Source organism: Sinohyriopsis cumingii, unplaced genomic scaffold, assembly GCF_028554795.1.
Source record: "Sinohyriopsis cumingii isolate HCF-2022 unplaced genomic scaffold, ASM2855479v2 utg001727l, whole genome shotgun sequence".
Taxonomy (NCBI): Eukaryota; Metazoa; Mollusca; class Bivalvia; order Unionida; family Unionidae; genus Sinohyriopsis; species Sinohyriopsis cumingii.
In genome coordinates, this window is record NW_028316040.1 from 601 (window position 1) to 26,502 (window position 25,902).

Consider the following 25,902-nt stretch of genomic DNA (forward strand, 5'->3'; position numbering starts at 1 on the left):
AACACTTGACATGCCTGCAGATCAACAGCTATACTTGTCATTCTATTGATTACTTTTAACAAGCTGCATTGACTAAGATATGCTGGCACATTATGTAAAGGCAGATATGGGTCTGTGCAGCAGCTGGACTTGACTTTTAAGTGAGTATACATGGTAACTTTGGAATTCTTCCCCAAAAATGAAGTTGCTGATAATGAATGATGGATGGACAGAAGAACTGACAAAAAAATAAAACTATAAAAACTTAATATTTTTTAAAATTGCAACAGGCAAACCTGGAGCACAGTGCTAACAAGTATACAAAATTTCATAGAGATATCTTTAATAGTTAGGCTTGAGAAAGTGAAGTGTGATGGACAGAATCTTTCTGTACCATCCATAGGTGAGGGATAATAAATGGAATAAAACAATATGAACACAAATCTGTTACATTGCACAAAAATTAAAACTGGATTTTTCTATTAATGCTCTATTCATTACATTTGCATATCTATTTAATATCTAAACAAAGGGTATATATGTATTTACATTCATTATACTATCAAGAGGGGTCAATGATTTTAAAAAATAAATAATACTTTGGATTACTTTTCATAAAGTAGTAATGCATTGCCCAGAAAAAGTTCTAATAATGTTTAATTGACCTTAGCTGTGAATTTTACTGTCTGGCAGTTGTCATTTATTCTCTATCAATGTCTGTAACTTAAGCACCAACTCTCTGGAAATTTTCAGGACCTGTTTAGCATTGTGTCTTTCAGCCATTTCTGAAAGAAAAAAACATGGAAAGACAACTATAAAAAAACAATCTCAATCATGAATGAATCTAAGCAATCAAAGCTTTCCTTAAAGAATACTCACTGTTACTTATCATTCATACTTCCAATTACTTTATTATCGCTTATTGTTGGTAACATTCCCACTTGTTTCTCTCAAAATTCTGAACTGTGGTCGAACATTCTACTTTTTCAATAGTAGATTTCAAATTGCTGCTCACTGTAAATTCATCTATTTTCATGGAAATACATTTGTGGTTTTACAATAGAATGATGTTATTCAGTACTTAAAAAAATCATGGAGGTTTTATTCTTTACATTTAAGTACCCTTGTTCATTGTATCTTTAAACTTGACATGAAATCCACTCAAGTCCCTCATAGGGACTGACACTTTACTGGCCAAACAAAGTGTAGAGGAATCCACAATAAGTCCATTTCTTCATGACTTTTTGTGTGTGAGTTGGATTTTTAATGCAGCTTTAACAATTTTAGTAACATCGCTACAATGTCTGCAGTGTGGTGGTTTATAAATATGTCTAGCACTGGGACATCATGCCGCAGACAAGCAGCATTGTGTCCCACCCAGTCACATTATCCTGACACCAGGCCGACCAGTCCTAACACTAACCTCTTAATGCTGAGCACCAAGTGAGGTAGCTGCTAGCACCATTTTTATAAGTGTTTGGTAAGACTCAGCATTAAGAGGTTAGCATTAGAACTGGCTGACCTGGTGTCAGGATACTGTGAATGGGTAGGGCATGATGATACGTATCTGTGGCATAATGCCCCAGGGCTAGACATCACCATAAACTGCCACAATGCAGACATTGTAGCAATATGGCTGCAAAATTGTTAACACCAAGTTAAAAATAAAAATCACACACACACTAAACATATCTACAAAGTTTTATAAAAACTGGATGAGAAATATAATCTTGAAAGATATGCAGATCTCACTTATTATAGAACCTGCAAAGAAACCATAATTATACATGCTTATTTATAAAGATGCAGAAAAATCAAATTGAAATTTGATCTCCAGTGTGGTGATAAGCTAAGTCATCTGAAACAAGATTACCTTAACATTAGAGGAACACTCTCTGCTACCTCTAAAAACCGAAAACGTATTTCTCTTTATAGATCATACTGATGAAGGGAAACAATTCTTACATATTAATTCCCTTCATTTCCACTAGGTGGCCACCTGTAACTAGTTTAAGTTTGAACAAACCTATTAACAGGATACTGACATTTGGGGGGATGTGCAGGAGGGATTGATAGCAATGTGATAATGTTAAGTAGGAAGGAACTCTATTTACAAAAAACTGTCCATTCTCTGTCAAATATATGTCCCATTCTCATTAACACTATGAGAAATGTAAGAGAAGGCAAAAGTGCTTGAGTATTCAACCTCTACCTAAATAAGCAGTGAGAAGTGTCTTTTCACAGCTGCCTCAGACAGTCTGTGTGATTCAGATGATATATGATTGTGTGTACTGGTTCCTGCAGCTTTACCTCTCTTGACTGATCAATCAAGGCTGCCTTTTGATGGTAGCCTGCTTTTAGAAACAAAACTAAGTAGTGTCATTAGTATAACAGAGCTGTCAGAACAGAACTGTATGTAACTCAGATCCACAAACAGCGGACACAGTTCACTAATCCATCTAGCTGAAGTCTGTACTTTCAGGAAACAAATCTATTATGATAACTACTTTAGCCGGGTTAAGACTTAGGCTTGAACTAAGAAGAGCTGAGTCACATCAAAACTCAGGAAAGTTTCCATTTTTCTCTGCCCATTTCCCCTCTCATATCATTTAAAGAGCATTGTGTGTGCATGTGTGTGATTTGGATTTTTAACTTAGCTTTAATAATTTTTCAGTCATATGGTTATGATGTCTAGCAATGGGGCACTGTGCTGTAGACATGTAGCATGATGTCCCACCCAGTAACATTATCCTAACACCAGGCAATCCAGTCCTAACACTAACCTCTTAATGCTGAGCACCAAGCAAGGCAGCTAAAAGTACCAATTTTATAAGTCTTTGGTATGACTCGCCCAGGGCTCGTACATGCAACCTCCCACATCCAAGGCGGACGCTAAAGGGCATTGATGGTCCAAGCATGCTTATATCACACTGAGCAAAATTTGGTTTGGTTTTGTGAGGTTTAAAAAATTTTCAGCACACAATATACACTGTGGCCAATATTTTTGGTGGAGGAAGACATTGGGAAGACCCTGGCAAGAATCACTGACCAATGGGAAGCTACTGGCAAGCTTTCTCACATAACCACATTGGCTGAGCTGAAACTAAACTTGTGCAGACTGAAGTGAGATGTGTGAATGAGATATGATGGGAGTTCCTTAGACCGGAGAACTTCATACTGGGCACATCAATGAAGGTATTTCCCATACCATAATGCAAAGGTCAGGTGATTTTGTACCCCCCACCCTCTGACGAGGTAGCTTAATACAACCAATCTGTCTGACTTATCATAACTTTTACCTTTTTGATGCATTTCATTTCACTTAAGCAATGAAGGTGTTGAGATGATGAGAATGGTTCTAATCTTCATGAGATTGACATGAAGAGCCTTTTCTTGAAGTGTCCTTGTGTCACTGACCATTACAAAGTCTGGTAGCAAGTCCCCCTTCCCCTTCCCGATAAAACAGCATCGAAACTAATTGTGACTTTTTATTGTGGGGCTTCTAAAGGTATACCTGCTTCGAGACACCCCTTGTCTTGCCATTAAAAGCAGGAAATGTTTGATTTTGTTCAAGAATATAACCTGGTGATCTAAATGACCCTGCAACCAGTTGCCAATGTGCTAGAAGGGACATCTGCAGAGTGTGTCATAAAAATGCAACTGATGTATACCAGGTCTGATGCCACACTGAGTAGGCTGAGGATTTGAAGAAATTAAAGAAATGAACATCCAAGTGGACGTCTTCGCTGATGCATGAACAATGCTGTCAATGCATTTGGGATAAAGATGAACAAGGCTTCACTGATGCATGAACGATACTGTCAATGCATTTGGGAGAAAGATGAACAAGGTTGGCATGAATCAGAAATTCCATATGAAGAGGAACAAAATGTCGATCATGAATATCTAAGATCTCTACACTAAACAAACGAATGTGGTACAAAGTTCTTCATATCATGAACCAAAACTGAACTTTCTGAATGGTGCAAATGGATGATATAGTGCAAAGTCACTATAATGGAGGACATCCAGAAAGTGGGATATGGTGTGGTCCAACATCTTGGTGAAGGCCACAGAGCAGAGACTAAGGCAGAATTGAAGGGTGCAAAATTGGTATACTTTTAAATGGTAGGTATTTGCATGCTACTATCTGAAAAGTAATGGAAACAATGCATTTGAGAATTCAAGACTTATTGACATGTATTTATTGCATTACACAGACAGACAGACAGAACTTGCTATCTTCATCTTCAACTCTGGGGTAGTTGTTGTTGTTGCAGGGTTTAACGCCATTTTTCAACACACGATAGGCTATACATGGCGGCCAGTATTAATGGTGGAGGAAGAACCCGGGCAAACCCTGGAAAGAACCACCAACCCATGAGAAGCTACTGGCAAGCTTTCTCACATACCCACATTTGCCAAATCCAAGACTCGAACCGATGCAGGCAGAGGTGAGATGGCAGTGATCCATAACAGAAAGCGCTTTAGACCACTCGGGGCCTCAGGGGCAGTAATAAGCTGACTAAATCTGCTGAAGTCTATGGCAGGTCTCTATTTTCTGTTGACTTTCATAACCAGAAAATAGTAAGGAATAGAACCCTGGGGAGACAGGATTTTGTACTACTTTCCTGTCTACTTTATGAGCAAATTCTCAGCCTCCTCATGTACAACATCTGTTTTTCATGGGATTGCTTGGGATCTGTCATGAAGGGGGATGATGAAAGTGGAGGCTAGATGAACGAGATCAGGAACCCCTCTGCAATTGATTGGATGGCCAAATCATGTCTGAAATAGATAGATCGAAGTCTGGCAGAACATAACAAGTCTGGTGCCCACAATAGGGTAAGCAAGTCACTGATGGTTGGTGGGAGGCTTGTGAGATGAGAAACCTTGTTCTCTCTCCCTGTTCCAGGCTTGCCTGTGGAGATCAGGAGAATATGGCTGTTATAATGTGGTTTTTCTGCCATGATCATCCTGTCTCTAGTACGTTCCCTGACTCGGTTGCACAGAAATAGGGGCTTATAGAGAGATAGGGGTATGCACAGAAACAGGATCATATACAGAGATTGGGGCATGCAAAGAAATAGGGGCTTATAGAGAGATGGGGCTTACAAAGAGACAGGCATGTACATAGATAAGTGCTTACAAAGAGACAGGTGCTTGTACAGAGATATGGGCTTACATAAAAACAGGGGCTTACACAGAGATTAGGGGCTTGTACAGAGATTAGGGGCTTGTACAGAGATAGGGGCTTACACTGAAATAAGGGCTTACAAAGTGAGGTGAAAGAGTGATTCCACGGGGTGAATTGATGGTGAGGAAGCACATGGTTGCTGCATGGCAGGGTTTATGAGAAATCACAGGAGTGTGTCTCTTCTTATCAATATGAAGTTAAAAGAGGCTATTAGGGCATTCATCATTGCATGGTAATCAGCCCTACTGACTATATTGGCACTACAGCATACAGATTCAAAGACATGGTCACTTTTGGATTTCTCACCTAGAGTAGGGAGGAAGTCAACACAATATTCCTGGCCAAATTAGATGTCGCATTGAATACCTGTTTGTCCACTTTATAAAAGAGTGGAGCAGACATGTTGACAGCATTACTATCCTTGTCTAGGCTAGGTATTTCTGAATGATAAGCATTGGAGCTGACTTGTACCAGTGTGTGAGAAAGTTGCATGGGCTGCCAAAAAGGGTTAAAATGGTCTTAGTTTCATCCAACTCAATTGTCGACATTCTAGATGACAGCCTGTTATAGTATGTGCATCATATGTGATTCCAATATAGCTTGAGTTGAACTGTTTGGCCTGGCTTCCGTTGGGTCTGAAGTTATTGTTGTTGTAGATAATTTATTTGGAGAGGTGGGGGTGGGGGTATCAACTTGATATCCACCATCAAACTCGTCAAAAATTCTGAATGCGGATCAATGTTTAATATTTCATGTTTGGAAGTTTTAGAGTATATACTATTTTTTACTGCCATTTAATTGTCTTCAAGAGACGTGGTACCAAATATCTTCTGCCCATATTGCACACATGTGAGAAATAACTTTCAGTGCAGGCCAGGCAAGAACACTGGTAGTCATCCATGACTTGAAAGCATCTCAACTTCTTGCACTTGATTTAGATCTATGTAATGAATGAGATAAGAAAAAACAAGTTCAGAAACAAATGTACCAAACATTAAAATAGGTGAACTTGTGTTATCAAGTCGCTGGTGAAAACTCTAGTGTTAACGATCATTAACACATGAACAATAATGACTGGTAAAAAAAAAAACATAAATACAATAAAGTCACTAGGAAAGATACAAATGTTTTATGATACAGTTCCAGCAGAATTCCAGGATAAATGTATTTCAGAGTCTTCTTTGAAGTGAAGAAAAAGAACTATGGCAAGACATTGTAACAGAAATGCTTTTAAAGAAAACAGGAAAGTAGAATTGGGATGGATACATAATGGAAAGCAAGTAAGGACAGCAAAAGGAGGAAGAACTCGCAAAACTGAATTGCCAAGAAATAGCAGGAAAGAAGAAGTGTTGGATAAAGTTAAAATGCCAGGTAGATCAACCACTGAAAATATCTGTTGAATGGTAAAAATCAAATATAAATTGCAACAGATTTTTGGAGACTCGGTTTACAGCTACAAGCAAAAATTTACATCTGCAATACTGGATGGATCCACTTAGTGGGAACAAGGGAAGTTAATATGCAAGAGTTTCTTCCCCTTGTTTTTGTGACTTGCAGACAGCAAAGATATTTTCTTTGTCATTTAGGGGGGCTGTATTTAAGGTAAGTATTAGACTCAAATGAAAACAAAATTAAATGTTGAATGGAGTGCATGTTTACGACCTGGGAAAGTAAGTCTTGTTTTCTAAACTTCCTTGTAAATGAGGAAATACTAGTTTTAGTAGGTACTGTATTTGCTGGTTTGTAAGTTGATGTGGAGTATAAATAAAATTTGCAAATTTTGTAAATTTTCCTTCCTTCATACAAATATAATTCAATATGCTGTGTATAAGAAAGGCTTGACTGATACCTCAGCTTTGTCTTTTTCACTTTAGTTCATTCCACTGAGCATCACAAATTTTATCTTATCTGCAACTTAGTAAATTTTCAGGACAACATTATTAAAAGTAACTAAAAGTACCTGATCTGTTTTACATGAAGTATTTTAAACGAATCAGGTAGTTTTACTACATTTAATGATGCTGACCTGAAACTTTACAGAGTTACAGATAGGATACAATTTATGATGCTGCGTGGAATGAACTGTGGTAACTTCTGGTTTTCTAATATTAATAATATCACTGTATGCTATTAAAGATCATCAGTAGTAGGAAAACTGCATCACTGATGCGAAATTACATTTTCCACAGATTTGTTTTATAAAGAGAGAGAGAGAGAGAGAGAGAGAGAGAGGAAGGTGCAGGCACACATATCTTTTCCAACGTATTTTTCTTTAGTACCTCATGATCAAAATAAAATATGCCACAATATGAAAGATAGAGATTTCAAACCTTCTTCATGCTTTTTTCTACCTTACTGCACCTGTTTAGCTAAAGTTTTTGTCAAAAACAAAACAGTAAATGGAAACTATTAAAATACATGCCATACTCCTTCAGTTTAAAAGTTGCAATATTCACAATATTTATATCAATACAGACTCCATTTTGGTTAAATCCCAAGAACAACCATTTTGCATGCTGTGCAACTTTCTTTGCAAGTACAACGATCTCTCCATTCCCAACAAATAAGATTATCCATTATCAGTAAGTGCATGTAAATTTCCTGTACTTAGGCAGCATTTGGTTTTGATCTTTTCCTCATGCTAGATATTATTTTAAATCTGCTCTGACACTTCTGTTGTCAAGTTCAAAATGTGACACTAGTAGAGAAATTTACAACAAGAGTAAGCACCTTGCATTACATGGTACCATATTCATAATACCGTATGGGTAACCTCATTTTCCTACTGGCAGCCTCACTAATTTGATCTGGTCTGCTGAATCTTGCTCTCAAACCGATGTTAACTGGTATGACCTGACCATAGTTGTAGCATATTTAATTAACATGCAAATAATGCTGCAAAGCCATGTGGTTCTTGGGAAAATGGATACTGCAACTAAAACTTGATGGAAGTGTTTACTCAGTAGTATTAATTGACAATGTAAAATAGTATTGCCATTGTACATGAGTAAGATCACAATCATCAGGTAACAAAACAATACAGATTACAATTGTCCTGAAACCTCTCTCTCATATTGGGGCATATAATATTTCTTCATGAAGTGGAAGAACAAAAATGCGATGGAATACATGTCTTTGTCATGGTTATTTATTTTCTAACTAGTTTATTCTAATGCACATATATGCAATCAATTTAAACAATGTATATTACTAGTGCATGCTGCTTTAGTACAATTACATCCTAAGTAAATGAATTTAATACTTACAATAATGTAAACATTTTAAAATCCTTCTCAATCTTGGGTGCTATATTTTTCCATATACAATCTCTTCCCCAAAATGATAATTATTTTTACACAATATTTTGCATACTTGTGGAGAAAAATGTCTTTTTTTACACACACAAAGTTACATCACATATGATTAAGTGATATGAATGACATCCATATACAAGTTGAATCAGAGTATAAGATAAAAGCTCTTATTTTTCTGGTAAAAAAGAATCAACATATAGGCTGGCAAATATGGTAACAAAGGGATTTTCCAGAAACTAAACAAACCCTGAACTTGAACTGGAACATCTGGGTGGAATTGAGTCGTGAGATTATTTGTGTACATACTTTTTGATTTATGAAGAACAAATGTGTCATCTTAGTTTTAAAATGGTTTTGGGAGGGAATGCAGCTTTTTAAATACAATAGCTACATTGCAGAACATCATCATAAAGTTATTCCTTACTCTTGCTTCTGTAAACACTGGAAAAACAAGTAAATATTTATTTTTGCTCACCATTAAAGAATTTAATGATATCAGTAAAGTCCATGTTGTTATCCATAATAATGTCCCTGTAATATTCCACCAGGGCCAGTGCTATGAACAGCACAAAGTGAGAGGAACTGATATGCTTGGCTGCCCAGATGGTCTCCCATACAGTAAATACATCATCATACAAAAGCTCTGCAATCATATAGACATAAAATAATTATTACAGCTGCCATTAATGATGCATATCAATTGTTTTCTTAATTATTTCCATAATAGCCACTAGACTGATTACATATATGTCAAACTCTAGAGAGGCATAAGTGTAATTATTGCTAATATAAGTGGCAATGTGGCAACAATGCATAATCTGAGCATAAAAGGTATAATCTATATATTACATGCCATAATTAAAGAACACTGTATGAAAACTGTTTATTTACCTGGATCTGTAACTGGTTAAAATCCATCTTGAATCCATGTGGATTATCACCAGGAAAAAATTAAAAATCCTACTGACAAATCATTTGTATACAACACCCAATTTAACTAGTCTACATGTCTAACTTTCTCTGAAGGATCATACAGTTAAGTCCACAAATTCAACAATGACCATGACGATGTACTCAGTCTGATTGCTTTACTACAACACTCTGATATTCTTCTTTTTAAATTTGTAAAGCGCTGTTGATTTGTCCTTTTCATTATCTGATGTTCTGAAGTTTAAAAAGATCCCTCTAACATTTTTCAGTCATGTAACACCCACGCGTCACATCGATAAAGCCTTTTTACCCAACTGCTGATGCCATTCTTTTTAAAGTATATATTAGTCTGCTTCCTAGAAAAATTATCAAATTATAATAAATTTGTGAAACAAGGTTTTGATTGAAGAAAGCTTCTTAGAAATATGTCATATACAGCAGCTATAAATAGAAAACAAGTCTCATTAGGTCTATGATGGTCAAATGTACTCTTACGATATTCTTGTACAAAAGTTTTGCTTTTGAGAATATTCTCAAATTTATATGATGCATGGGATTAAAGATATGATAACAAGCAACAATATCTTGTTGCTTTATTTTTATTTATTTTTAATGTACCAAAACAAGGTGTAATTCGTATCCAGAAACATAATGAGGTGATAAAATGCATAATGGCTGGCATGTATGTGATTTGAAAGGTAAATAAAAATAAAGTACAATTACTGAATGCAATATAAAATTGGCTATATTTCTAAGATGAATATTACTACAACAATAAGTACATACCAACAAAAAAAATGTCACCTGATTACCTTTGACAATGTTATAAGTTGCTAACAAAACAAAATGCTGAGTGCATTCAATAACAAATTTGCTGAGTGTTACAAACTTGTAGTGTTTCATAGCTATTTCACCCGAGATTTTATGCTCTCTGCATATTTACTTGTCACTTCCACTTAAAGCAAATGAAATATTGGCATCTTAAGCCAGTAATTTAAAAGATAAATTTCATGCTGAAATGAAAAATTAGAGGATATCAATCAGGAAATGGGTTTGCAAATTTATGAACAGAGAGGCTGACTGTTGGGTTGAAAAATTAGTTTTTCCAGGAAAGCATTAGGAAAGCTGATAAATGGATACCATGTAGCTTATAAGCCAAGTCCAACTACAAATTGCACAGACCCAGATCTGCTGTTGTATAATGCTGGCAGACCTTGGTCTGTGCAGTTTGTTAGGTTTTGGTTTGGTTTGATGGCACAGCAACACAAGTAGGTTATATAGTGCCAGGGCAATCAGAGTAAAGTGCCTTGTCCAAGGACATACCAAGGCAGCTGACACAGGCTGGTCCAATGATAGGTTTCCTAAATATGAATCAAATAAACCATTCTGGATTGAGTCTACTTGCTGCTACTTTTGTCAAAGTATGAAAGTGAAACTCCAGGCATCTTGCACAGTGACCATGAACCCAAATAGGGTAAGCATGATTTTCGATGCCCATGACTAATAACAAGTGTACCTGTGCTAAAAGTAACTAAAGAGTGAGAATGATGACATTTTGATGTTCAACAGGCACTATGTGGAAATACAATTATATTTGTTTCATTGTGTAATTTTGATGAAATTACCAAGAACAGAATACAGGCTGTCTCTGTAATGCAGATTGCTATAATTACAACTTGTTTAAAAAAACATCCACCCTCTGACAGTTACTGCTACTGAAAGGTGGTTTTTTCACTGGTACAGCATAGAAATTTTCCAAAACTTTAGTACAAGTATTCTGAAGTAAACATCAGCTCTCATGATTCTGATCATTCAATGCCAAATTCTTTATCTTTTAAAAATTATTTGATTATTTTGAACATAAACTTAGAATTCATTAGTAACGGAAAATGTAACTTACCTCTCTTAAAGTCTAAAAGGAACCAGCGATAGCAAAAGTAGAAATGCGTATAGTCTCCATGGTGATGCATATGTTCAAACAACTCTGAGTCTAATATCTGAAAACAAAGATTCATGTGAATAAGAATTATTTCTTTTGTATTCGTTTTATAAACAATGTGTTGATAACTTGTCTTTATTACCTAATTTGAAGTCCCATGTAAAAGCGGACAATTACCGAAGTCTGTGAGTGATGGTGATTCTCTGATTCTTACATAACACTGATGCCACTTGCAAATTATTTTCTTCATGTTACAGTAGTAACATAATACTCTTTTGCTACCTATTGTTTGAAAGCAAATATAAAATTTCCTATAAATAATGTATGTAAGATACAATAAATGTCCATTGTTGACTCACACCATTACCAACTAAAACCCTCCCATAATAATGTGTCCATAAAAGAACACTTGGCTTAAACCTTGCTAAAACACACAACTGCTTCAGATTCTTGTTCAAATAAATGACTACTGAATATAGAGACTACTGAATATACATACTGAATATAGAAACTACTGAATACAGAGACTACTGAATATAGAAACTACTGAATACAGAGACTACTGAATATAGAGACTACTGAATATAGACTCTGCTCATAATTTTAATCAAACATCTTACATACATTGCACACTGATGAACTTCAAGAACTTGTAAAATGCTGATAATAGCTTTTTGTTCATATAACGATGGATTTAAACTTAGGAACACAAATGAATCAATAAATACACATTTCTATTAATTATCCTTGTAGCTATTAGCAATAAGTAATGTGTGTATTTTCCTTTTACCTGAATTAAAGATCTCATGTTGGCAAAATGAGTATCCATTGCTCCACCATGAGGAAAGTTACTGGACATTCTTTTCATCAGCTCACAGAAACAACTGTAGGTTCTCGCCTCTGAAATTGAGAACAATAAAAAGTTGGTAAAATGCTGACTTGGCATATCTGAAGTTCAAGATTTAGAATGAAATTCTGGCATGAAGATTGGTTTTTACACCCCCCAGTTAAGTTCTTATTTTGAGATTAAAGCCAACAAATGAGTAGTCAAGAGCCAATTAAAGTAAAATATTAACTTGTACAATGTTGGTGGTTTACTTAATACATTTATTTATGGCAATTTAATGTAAGCAACAGACAAATCTAGGTACAGATGTGTGATCAAGAAAGGCAGTCACACACATACATGCATATAAACTTTGTATTATCCTGAGCAGTGTGCGAGTGTCTATGTGTTTGAGAGAGAGAGAGAGAGAGAGATGGTGAAGGGAGGAAGGAGGGATAGAAACATGAGATATTTTGCATTAAATTGATTGATAGGATGATTATGTAAGAATACAGACAATAGACTTTGCACATTAATTTGAGCCAAATGGATACAAATTTCTCATAGCTAGACTTTGGAACAGAACCATTACACTGAATACCATTTACAGAGGCCTCATGGCAGTTTCATTTCACACTTTTCGCAATGTACATCTTACATGTAAGATTAGGTTTTACCCATGTACCAGATGAGTTAAAACAATTATTTTATTAACTCTGAACATAGATTTCTTAACTGAAACTTCCAATTTCCAATTCAGGCATTTTAATGCTGGTCAAAACACCAGTCTTGTTGGGCATGTCTGGCAGATATGATGAATTCCAAAGGCATTATTTTCATTCAGGGCCAACTATACATCAAAAGAAGTTTTTAAGTGAAAGCCCTGTGTTGATATGACCACCCATTATTCTGGAAAAGCAGTGATAAAAATTCAAGATGACTAATATGGACCACGCGATGAATGTCTGTGCAAAGTTTCAAGGCAGTTAAAAGGAATAGTGATAACAAACTTGTGCAAAGAGACAAATGGATGCCAGACATTGAACAACAAACCATCCCATAAGCTCTTCTGGTCTATGACCATTACAGCTAAAAAAATGTATCCCCTCAAATTTAGATTTTCTGGAATTTTGCTGATATTATTTTTAATGTGGAATTTTCATAATTTTGTTTTAACAATACCACAAAAACAAGAATGGTTGTCATTTCTGCATCTTGCTACTTACCATCATCCAGTACCACCAGCAGTGGAGCCACCAGATCACACATCCCTTGTACATAACCCACTTCTAGGTGTTCCCACACGTACCTGTAACATCCATGTGAATTTTATAACAATAATCTTTGTATATTATCTCTGCATGGACTTGAACATATGATTACTGAGTACCAGTGTATAATGTGATTGACTGCATATACTTTGATCTATAACTGCCTATAAATAAATACAGTACCTTTAAAAAACTCATAACAAGAGCACTGCAAATGGCACAATATACACCTGTCAAGTGGTTAATACTGTATATATATCTCATTGTAAGTTGAGTTCAACTGCAACCTGCGCAGATTCATTCTAGGAGGTTTTCTGGGAGTAATCAGTAGAACAAGCAACAGTGACCCTGATCTGCCAGCGCATAATGTGATAGAAGATCATGGTCTATTTTGCTTGCAGTTGGACCTGTACTTGAGAATTGTTATGTATATGTAATTTAATTCTTTGTTTGTTGTTTTAATTTATTAAAATTCCATTACATGTTACTGTAATGTATTATTATTTAGGGGCCCCGAGTGGCCGAGTGGTCTAAAGCGCTCTTCGTTACGGATCACTGCCATCTCACCTATGTCTGCGGCGGTTCGAGTCTAAGATTCAGCCAATGTGGGCATGTGAGAAAGCTTGCCAGTAGCTTCTCGTGGGTCGGTGGTTCTTTCCGGGGTTTTCCGGGTTCTTCCTCCACCATTAATACTGGCCGCCATGTATAGCCCTATCGCGCTGAAAAATGGCGTTAAACCCCACAACAACAACAACAACAACATTATTATTTACTGGACTTTATTTTTTTCTTCAGAATTAAGTTCAGTTCTGTTTGACCTGGCTTTTTCTTATTTAACTGATAAACACCTAATAATAGAAACACTATATCTAGTTTCTGACCTTGATTCAGAACCAGTGACAGTTTTTGCAAACAACTTTTTTTCCTTATTTTTCTTTCTAAGTGTAAGAATTATTAAGTTAAGTGAAGGCCATACCTGGATGATGTGATAATTATCATGTAACAAACTTCTTTTCCTTCTGGAAAGATGAACTCTTGACCCCCATCCAGGCATCTGTTTTGCATTTTAGTTAGTCTTACAATTCATGTTATGATAAGAATTTAGTCAGTCATGCCTTAACACTTGAAAAGTCAAGTTCTTTTATGTTGTGTCCAGTTTGGGCTAATTATTTTATTTTCTTCAAACTATTTTGAATTCAAGTGATTCTTTTCCCTGAAAATACAAGTGCTTCTAGAAAATTCTTGGACAAAGACATTCACTGAAATTTATACGGAATTCAAAACTGGAATAATATTTTCTGCAACTCAACTGTTGACATAACAGTACTTTGCAGGTTACAACAGACGTCATCATCTTCCATTTTGGATTTCATTGGGATTCAAACTCAGTTTCTTTCAAGACTTTTTATTACTAAGACTTTTTTTTTAATTCTTGGATTATTTTTGGATTTGATTTGCAAAACCGTAAGTTCTTTTTTCTCATTTTTCACTTGATATTCTAGGGAAATAAATTATTTGTTAAAGTTTACAAAGCTTGTTGTCTTCACACTTTTCTGTTACTTTTTGTACGAGCCTAGACTCGTAACAGTATACATGGTAGTATTAATATACTTTTATATACACACTCTGTCACATGTTTTGAATCCAAAATCAATAGGGGTCTTCCTTGTCTTAACACCATTTTGGCTACTGGCTGTGTAGAGATTCAGTTGGAAAGAAGACCTTAGTTCATTCATACAACTACCTGAATGCTTCAGTTCAGTGTTGATGAACAGCTAAGGTAATGCTTTATTGGCAACAATGAAATAAAACATCAAAAGTTTGATGTTATTACATATTTTGAGCTTGAAAATATTGTCAGTTTAGGTATTACTAATTATAGAATTTTTAAATACAGCAGAATCACCCTCACAAAAACACTTTCTTGAGTTATTCATGGTCCCACCTTAGCCTGTTTGACATAAGCTTGGCATATTAAAGTTATTATAAACATATTTCAAAATGTGCTTTTGTTATTTGCCCCTTTAATAAAAATAAGAGGAAAAACAAGTATGACGTATTTAGTGAGTAGATTGTGGTATGGAAATTAGCACAACTAATCAAAGACGTTATATTTATTGAGCATCATAGGGTCAGTTTGATGCTACGAAATAATGATGTTGTTGCACCACGGAATGTGTATCCTGAATGTGGAAATATCAAACAGAACCCTCAGATGAGTAGATTGTTTCAGGCTTTGATATTGAAGAGACTAACCAAGTTCTGCTATTGTCCGATTTGGTGTCAGATTCTAAATTAGAAGAGACTAAAGAAGGAAGTGACATAGATTTTAATATGAGTGATGTGGATCTGTCAACAGTAAGTGGGAGACTGCCACTGAAATGAGCAGCCTGACAGTCAGTCAAGCTATTCCACTGAAGTCCAAATATTCGGTTGGAAGAACCAGCTGGAAATGGTGGAAACATTTTGTGCATTTCCTCGTCAGTGCCCTTTATTATATTGTATTAGACAGACACTTTAAAGAAGACAAATTAGTATATGCTTCTCGACTTTCAAATTGACATTGCCTTAATACTGACTGGAGACTTCTCCAGGTGCAATTAAAGGAAAATTGTTCCTGCTTCATGGAGTACACATCCATGACACTCTCTGGATAGATTGGGTAGTAAGTGGAGCACATAAAAGCAAAGTTTCAAAACTCATAACAGAAAAGCTGACAGTGAATGGATGTGCTAAATTTGATGTACACATCTGTCATAATAGCTATGTGTAATGGAAGAGCATTGTTGGTTGCATTTTTTGATAGCTGTTTTGTTTGTCTGCCTCTTCAGACTGTTTGTGTGAAATCACTGAACTGTCATGTTTTTATATTTACTTTCATAACTAGTTTTCTACTACATTTGCATAATGTTGATTGCCTTGATTTTTTAACCTACAACCTGAAAATGAATAGGTGCCTTTCTTATCTCTTACCTCAAAAGCAAGCCAACCATAAAGTTTCATCATGGCCTGTGGCACAGGATTTTAGTTATTTTGTGGAAACCATTTTTTTTTTTTTATTGAAACCTGTCTGACAGACTTTTTATCCTTTCATGCCCCAAATCAACAGGTGTATTTCCTGTCTTAAATGCAAAGCTTTGTAAATGAATGAGCAACAGAACTTAAGTAGTTTTGCAGAAATTGATTTGCCCTTTTCAGTCTATGGTCTTGACCTTTGACCTTTTGATGCCAATTAGAATAGGCACCTTCCTTTCCTGAAATGCAAGCCATCCACAAAGCTTTGCTTAAAGTGATAAAAAAATAAAGATTGTGCAGACACTGTTTTCATTCTTGGAGTCAATGTGACCTTGAGGCAAATGGTGAGGCAGTGGTGTGTGAAACACCACCCAGTCATCAAAATATCTGAAGTTTCATCAAAATATTCTCAATGTTTCAAATGTCACAGCCTGGACAAGGATTCAGGCTAACTTGTTTTTTTTCCCCTTGCCATTACAATGAGTTTTACCTTGGAATTTGACTATGGTATGTGACTTTATCTAGTCATTATATATATCGGCACAAAGTTCTTTAAAATCTCTCCAGTTATGAACCTAGACAAGAAATGTTAATGAATGGATAGGATGACAGATGGACAGCACCAAAACTTGTCTGATGTAAGAAGTATGTATGACATAAAAAAGGAGACAAGTCTACAGGTGTGTTCAAATTTATTTATGTTGTGCATCCACATGAGAATATTTTTTATATATGCAATTATCTGGCTATCCCAATCATACTGAACAAGTACATGGTGTCAATCATCCCTGTTTATTGAATTCAGTCAAAATTAATCCATTGATTTTTTTTAGTATCAATTTTTATGGTTCTGCAAAAAATTACTATTTTGCTGGTAATTGTATTGCACATAATTGCATATAAGATAGTTCCAACTGCAAACAATTCATTTTTTCTACTAGTTAGTCCTAGCATTATACAGACCCTGATCTGCGGACACATTATGCGACAGCAGATCTGGGTCCATGCAGTTTGTAATTAGAACTGTCTTATGAGCAAGTATATACAGTATTTTTCACTTGGGGATGGGGGAGCTATATGTTTCAAGAGAAATATAACTGTTGGGTCTTGAAATTCGTGGACTTTAGCAACTACGAAATCCATGAAAACTTGTACCCCATACAAAATACAGAATTTATAGTACACCAGTTATTCTCAAATTCACATCTGTGACAGATGTGGAGATCAACAGAACTTTCTGTGATAGCAGATGTGGAGATCAAAAGAGCTGATTACGCCTGACTGAAAAAAGCAGCTTCACAAGCAGTCTTTCGTATCTGAATTCCTTAACCCTTTACCTCTTGCAAGCATCTTTGGATGCCTCTACTCAAATCGCATGGAAGCGCCTTTTCACGTCGGCTGTAAACATCAGCCATTTTAAGCCAGTTTTCGTAGCACCACCCTTGGGGAAAAACCCCTATTAGATACTACATTCATTTCTGCGAATGACAATTACGTCAGATCACGTGGTCACTGTTTATGCACTGGTTGATATCTGCTATTTAAAGTAAATGGGTCGTAATCTCCACTCTCCAAAATGGCGGTCGCAGATTTCATTCAGTACTTACGAAGTTTTCAAGCTCAGAACCACAACTGTGAAAGATTCAATAACCTAGGTAAAGGCTCTGATATTGATGTAGTCAGCAATTAGTTTTTATAAATTATCAAATTCAGATAACTTAGTGATGTAGACGCAGATGAAAAACTAGTAAATTTCGAGTATGAGAAATGGCAGCTACGGTTGGTCACACAGCCTCACTTACATTACAGTGAACGAGTTCTCTCAAGATTTTAAAGCACATAAAAAATTCTTCCGTGATAAATAATTATACAGCTATAACAATCAGACTTTACTCTTAAATTTTTCCACATATAATAGATGTGTACCAAAAATGTAAAATGGTTAAAATTGCTGTTAAACTTAACATACACTACATTGCTTAACAGTTCACAGGCAACCGTATGTGTATGGAGTTGACTAGGTAACAGGTGTTCTATTTATAACGTGCTGCACTTTGTCACTATGCTCTATGAGGTAAAGGGTTAAGTGAATCATTTCAAGTAAAGATGAATTTTACATACGTGCATATGATGTTTTTCAGCTTCTCTAGGTTGGGTGGTGTGAAGTAGGCGTAGTTTCTATCACAGCGTTGTACATCTTTGTCTATCCGGTGGAGATTCAAAGCAACACTGTCTAACATTTCAGCCTGAAAAGACAATGGCTGTAAGAATTGTTTCTTTGCTTTGCCACCAAGTGAATTTATATATATATATATATATATATATATATATATATATATATATATATATAATAGTTTCATAAGCTATGTCAGTTTTTACTAGAAAGACCAAGAGAAACTTTTCCTTTTAGTAACAGCTGCCAAATATGACGGCAGATTGGAACCATTTATACAAAGTTTAAATGCCTTTATTCCATTATGCTTTCTGTCAAACTGGTTTAAATTCTATTAAGCAGTTTTTCAGAAGAAAAAAATAATTTCAAGGTTTTTCCACTTGTGGTAATAGTAGCCATATCTGATGGTGAATCAGCATCAGTTGTACAAACTTGAAACTATTTCCTGTCAGACTTATGAATAGATTTTTCTATTTTTAGAAATGGTACTCACATTTAAAGGAAGACTGGTATCATTTGCATAATTTGAAATCCCTTATTACCAAATTCTGTTAAGTGTTTTTTTGAGAAGTAGTTTAAAGGTTTTCTAATTTGTGTGTTTGTGTGTGTGATTTGGATTTTTAATGTAGCTTTAACAATTTTCATTCATATCACTATGATGTATGCAGTGTGGCAGTTTATAGTGATGTCTAGCACAGGGGCATCATGCTGCTAACATGTAGCATGACGTCCCACCCAGTCACATTATCCTGACACCAGGCCAACCAGTCCTAACACTAACCTCTTAATGCTGAGCACCAAGCGAAAAAGCTGTTAGTACCATTTTTATAAGTCTTTGGTATGACTCGGCCGGGGATCAAACCCAAAACCTCCTGCATCCAAGGGGGACACTCTAACCACTAGGCCACTGGAGCAGTCCTCTAATTTTAGTAACTGTGGCCATATTTGATGATTGATGGTCATAATTTCTATAGTTTTAAAACTCCTTGATACTAAGATGCAGTTTGTCAAATTTGGTCCATTTTTGTTGAGCGTAGTTTGAGAAGACATCATGGAATGGTTTTCCTAATTTTAGTATTTTGCAGCGGTATCAGCATAGTTTGTACAAAACTTGAAAGCCATTCATGACAAGATGCTTTTTGTCAAATTTTGTGAAATTCTTTTGAGTTGTTATTGACAAGCTGTGTAAAGATTTTTCTAAATTTAAACTTTAGTGACTATATTTGACAGCAAACCAACATACTTTGTATAAGACTCGAAAAGTCTTCATACCAGGATGCTTTCAGACATATTTGTAAGATTCTGTTTGGTGAGGTTTTTTTAAATGATGCAGTTGGTTGTCCATTTCAAGTCAACCATGACCATATTTGAGGGCACATGGGCATAATTTCTAAAAGTTTGAAAGCCCCTGATGCCAAAAAGTAGTTTGGTCAAAGTCATTAAAGAAAAATTATTTACAGACTTTATTGTGGATTAGAAAGCATTAATATCAGATTCCATTTGCAACATGACAAATGAGATATTTTCATCCAATAACATGCCATAAAAATGCCAAAAGGTACAACTTTAGTGTCATTTATGCTGAACGGTATGACTTGATTGGCATTTGGCCTATTGCAACATCTATACATATTGTAACATAATAAGATAATCATGATTTCATGATAACTAGGGACCAAGAACAATTTCCTTATCTATGAAACTAAAATTAGATACCTTTCTATAGCAAAATAAGTTTTTTGACTCCTTTTGGAGAAGTCCAAAAAAACTTATTGCTAAAGAAAGGTATCTATTTTTAGTTTCATAAGCTACAAATAGCTGATACAGGGAACAATATTCATTCACAATTATTACCTTATGTATTTTATGACTATGAATTACCTTATCCATTTTATGCTTATGATCTTTGAGACCTTCAAGGTTTCTCTGATCCTGTTTTGAAAAACATGTTTCATTCTCCCTTAGTTCCTATTGGATTTTATTCCACAATATACAATATTCATGGATTACAAAGATAACTATAACAATGCAATGCTATACAATACTAATGGATAACAAAGAGAAATATAACAATGCAGTTCTATACAATACTAATGGAATACAAAATAAGAAATACAATAATGCAGTGCTATATATTATTATATGCTCCTTTTTTTCTCCATTAACTTTACATTGTCAGATTAATGCAGAATGTTTCCATACTGCACATCTTCATGCTGTACACATGTCTAAAAATGGTGTCATCTGTTAAGAACTATTTCTGATAGTAAACAAACAATGTATGCTCATGTAGATTGATGCCAGAGCTTTTGATTTTATTAGAATTGTCTGTGGATGAACTAAAATGAACTGTTTGGTACTTCTGAAAGATGATAAAGTTGATGATGTGGATGAATTCATTGAATCACCTAGTAAATCTGTATAAAAAGATGTAACAGTTACTGAAGAAAACTGGTATAGGTAGAAAACTTAGAGCCTCAAAAGCCAATAAGCCAAGATGATGAAAAAAGACTTATTTCCGCTGGTGAAATGGGATGTCACACCGCATCTGCTTTGAAATTTTCTGTTTCACTCTTTTGAGAAAATGTTTGGAATTAAAGGAGCAATACAAGTCATACAGGTTACATAAATAGGTTGAGATACCTTCCTCAAATTAAAAAAATCATTCCAGTCCAAAAACTAAAAATTTCCAGACCCCTGGAAGTGCCCCGAACATGTACACTAAAACTTCTCCCAAATACAAAAGAGCAGTCATGTTTCCAGTTTCTGCCTAGACAGTTGTAATAACAACAATTTAAGACCTTTTCAATACAATTTAGTCATTGTTAAATTTTTCTAGGCATTTCCAAGACCTGAAAAAGCAAATTTAAAATTTTTAGATCTTTTACAAAATTCCAGACCCACATGGGAACAAGATACAATAAAGAACAAGCAAATTACAGGGCACAAACATATTTTGTCTTCAGCTGATAATACTGATGTCAATAAATATACTTACCATTTAGCATCTTGAATTTCTCAAAATGCACTTAGTTATTTTTGCTAATCAGAATTACATGGGCTCCACAAATTTATTAACACCACAAAATTGTACTTTAATTTTGATTACATTTCCAACAGAAATCACATTCTCTTTACTGTACTCAAACATGAAATAAATATCACATTCCCTAGCAAACACAATTTAATCCTGCATCTTTTTGAGAATTTCAATTAAAAGAATACATACTTTTTCCGACCTTACGATTCCAAACAATAACAGAAAAGAAACACATGTGCAGCTGCATCAAGGCCAGTCCCTCCAGTCACATGTTCATCATTATAAGGAATTAACCCAGCTAATGAATCCATTCCATCACAACTAGAAAAGCAGAATTTAGTTGGATTGACAGAAAAACAAAATCCATCCATTCCAGTGCATGATATGCTACCAAGTAAAGGTTGCTGGGTGGTGCTATGTGCTCATGATCATTGTTACTGTGTACAGTTAAAACTACAGTGTATTTACTTTGGAGTCCAGCATAAATTCCATTACTTTGTTTCTTGTAGTTTGTTCTTTTACCCTGCAATGTATCGATGTGCCACTGTGTGTCCCTGGGCACTTTACTTGCCTTGGCACAACATACTCTCCAATGTATTGATGTGCCATAAGACACCAAATACAAACAAACAAGCTAACATCCCTTTTCAGTATGGGAAGCACAAGAAATAAATAAGAACTTACCGAATACACTCCTCCATTTGATGCTGGAGACATGGGAGACAACAGGCTCTCTCTAGAGGTTGACAGGTGTCTGGTTTGTTCTGTAATGAAGGATAAAAAAAATTTAGGTCCAAAAACACTCTGAAAATATATGCATTGAACTCTTTTTACCATAGTGGAATCCAACAGATTAAGGCCCCATATCTGGAACCATAATCTTGTAACTCATTTCATCAAAATGGAGCGCTATGAAGTCCAAAATCACTCTGGAAGCATATTCTCTGAACTCTTTTCACCATAATGGATTTCACTGGAATCCTAAACTCCCTGTATGTGGCTTTAAAAATCTGAACACAAGCATTAAAAAAGCCAGTACCAAGTTGACATACTGTGAAATTAGCTAAAAGGCAACGAGCATTAAAAAAGCCAGTACCAAGCTGACATACTGTGAAATTACCTAAAATGCATCTAGCATTAAAAAAGCCAGTACTGAGCTGACATACTGTGAAATTAGCTAAAAGGAATCGAGCATTAAAAAAGCCAGTACTGAGATGACATACTGTGAAATTACCTAAAAGGCACTGAGCATTTAAAAAGCCAGTACTGAGCTAACATACTGTGAAATTATCTAAAAGGCATCAAGCATTAAAAAAGATAGTACTAAGTTGATATACTGTGAAATTAGCTAAAAGGCATCGAGAATTAAAAAAAGACCAATCTTTCCTGTTACATCAAAGTAGAGGTACTATACTGAGTGATAAAAACCAGAGATTAATATTGTTTTCAGTTAATTTTTTTCAAATCACTGCAGTGCACAAAAATTCTGATAACCCCACATTCCAATTTAAAATTGCCCCGCCCCCCCCCCCTCTGGTAATCCAAGCAAAGTGTCTGTCGGGCTTGTAAAAAAAAAAATTTGCCTGAGAAAACTTTCATCTTGTTGATGAAATGTTGAAATGTATTTTCAAGACGTTGAAAGACTATCAAATGATTAATATTTATCCCCATGTAAGCCCTTACCTTTATGAAGATAGTTTACTTATTATACTTGTATCAAAAGCTGTATGCTTTGTGTTACACATAATTAGTGCACACTTGGCTTTAACATAGGTTAGATTCTAGCAGAGGTAGGACATAATACCATTTTGGAATTTTATGTGCATTACAGAAACCAGTCATAAGCAGTTGAGTGGGTACTGGAACTATTCCAGCAGTTGATACAACTGGTGCCATGCTGTGAGGCCAAGTAATGGGTTTAAGGCTATCATGTACACACAACAAGCTGTAAATTAGTTAGTTTATTGTTGTAATCTGGAGAGTTTAGGCCAAACATAAGACTTTTTGAGGTACTATAAGTAATTAAGGGACCAAATGTTGTCCATTATGGCTTTAGAGTCTTTGATTAAAAATCTATCTTCCTTTAGAGGAGGTGAGATAAAAAGGAAAGACAAAAAAAAGGATTTTGGCAGAAACACTTGAACATTTTTATTTAATCATCTTCCTTAATTACTATTACACTGATCAAGTTTGACAGTTATTACATAAAGGGAAAATCTGAATTAATAAACATCCAGAATAGGGTGTATTTTTAGAACATTGAAATCAATTATATCGATCTTTGATTTCCTTGTGCTTCCAAAGCAAATAGGGGAACTAATGAAAAATTAATTTATTATATAATTTACTGACAAATGAAATTCAACAAAATTTGATTTACTGTTGAGTAATCATATTCCACTGAATTGCATAAGAAAATGTCGGACTGAAAATTGATCTTGCATATTGGATGTTAAGTGGGCAACCATGTGTGAGATCGAAAGATGTATATTTTTCATATTGAAATAATAAAAATCTACACCATACATATCTCCATCACATAGGATAAACTTCATAAATTTGGATACCACATCATCAAAGAATTGCTGGACTGTAATAGAAAGGCAGATGAATGTGTTTGAAAGACAATACTTTTTATCTGATTTTCAAAATATAGAAATGCTAGTAAATACCATGTATACCTGCATACAAGTTGAGGCCAACTACAAACAACATAGACCCTAATCTGCCATCACATAACATACTGGTAGATCAGGGTCTATGTGGTTTCTTCCACTAATTACAAAATGCACAGCTCTAGATCTGCTAGCAAATTATGCAATGGCAGATCTGGGTCTGTGCTTGCAGCTGGACTTAACAACAAATATATATGGTAACCTAAAGTCTTAAGGCTCTTTTTCATGAAATAAGCAGATGCTGTTAAGGCAACAAAGCATGATTAATGTAAGGTACATTAAATTTCAAGAAATAATGCATTATGAAAAGAAAGCAACTAAACAAATATTATCCCTGAGAATCTGGTGATCTTGCAAAAGAACTCGACAGTTTGAAAATTGTTTCATTGTTTTCCTCTTTGTGTCCAATACTTCCTGCTGTCAAAACCTGGGTACAAAAATACCTATCATACACAATGAAGAGGCATTTTACATGCACACTGCAATCTGCATGTGTGCACCCATGTATATCAAGCCTTGCAAAATGGCTTTTTCGCATGGGAAAATTTTCAAACAATCATCTTTTATAGAAATTTTGGCAGACTCTCAATACTTAAGGCAAGAGTATAAAACCATCCATACCATCCATTGCTCCATCTACACCCAGCATAGTGGCATCTGTTTTCTTCTCTTCCTCCTCCTCTTTTTCCTCTTCCTCATCATCTTCCTCATCATCTGCCTCATTTTCATCCTCCTCCTCCATCCCTGAGCTTTCAACCGATAGCTTTGTCAATGGAGATCTTTCTACACTCCCCTCACGATCTGTTTTAGATGCATCTGTAGCCTCTGAATCAGCAGAGTCCAACTTTGATCGCTCTTGTGAACTTTGCCGTGCTATGGAATCACCAAGACCATCATCTGGACTGTCTGTGTAACAGGTGAAATATTCTCTTTTTTCTAATATCACCTCCGTTTGAACTATCTTATCTGTTGTTTCTGTGTGAAGAATCAAGTCCATGCTTTGTTTTCGATCTGGTGTGCAACAGGTTGTACCAGTAGCTGAACTCTCTTCTGGCACAGTCTCTGGGTGTGAAAAATCTTCTGATTCAAAGCTCTGTGACAAGAATACATCATTATCTAAACTAGAGTCTTTCCGCACTAGGGGTATATTACCATCAGTGCTCTCTGATGACAATTTGGCCAAATTAGCTGCCAACATTTCTCGTTCTCTTTGCTTCACAATGGCTTCTACTGCAAGCCATTCAGACATTGTCTTTTCAAACATGGTGTGAAGTCTCTCATCCACCATTTCTCTCTGTTCTTTAGTGCTCTCAAATCTGTAGTGTCCCAGAAGATATGGCCAGACCTGAAAGTTAAAATTTTATTTCTAAATTTAAAAAAGGCATTACCATGAAAATAACCTCAGAACAATTAAAAAAGAACATAACATTTTTAAACAAAAAATAAATATTTATTTAGATCCTTCTAATTTTAATTTTTACTGATTTCCAACAACAGTGATACAGAAAAATGCTGATGAATCACTGACCAATTATCTACACTT

General features: G+C 35.3%; 1 protein-coding gene across 4 annotated transcripts in view; it reads right to left on the reverse strand.

The window, feature by feature from the left end:
* Nucleotides 1–619: 619 nt before the first annotated feature.
* Nucleotides 620–25,902, reverse strand: part of LOC149771684 (small G protein signaling modulator 1-like) — a 110,859-nt gene continuing 85,576 nt past the window's right edge. For all 4 annotated transcript variants that reach the window (XM_089948229.1, XM_089948231.1, XM_089948230.1 and 1 more), the window contains exons 17-24: nt 24,981–25,704; nt 22,369–22,448; nt 18,593–18,717; nt 13,412–13,494; nt 12,150–12,259; nt 11,321–11,417; nt 8,966–9,133; nt 620–764 (exon numbers count right to left, since the gene is read on the reverse strand). In XM_089948229.1, the coding sequence (XP_089804355.1) occupies nt 676–764; nt 8,966–9,133; nt 11,321–11,417; nt 12,150–12,259; nt 13,412–13,494; nt 18,593–18,717; nt 22,369–22,448; nt 24,981–25,704 (1,476 nt within the window). In that variant the 3' untranslated portion in view covers nt 620–675. The remainder of the gene's footprint in view (nt 765–8,965; nt 9,134–11,320; nt 11,418–12,149; nt 12,260–13,411; nt 13,495–18,592; nt 18,718–22,368; nt 22,449–24,980; nt 25,705–25,902) is intronic.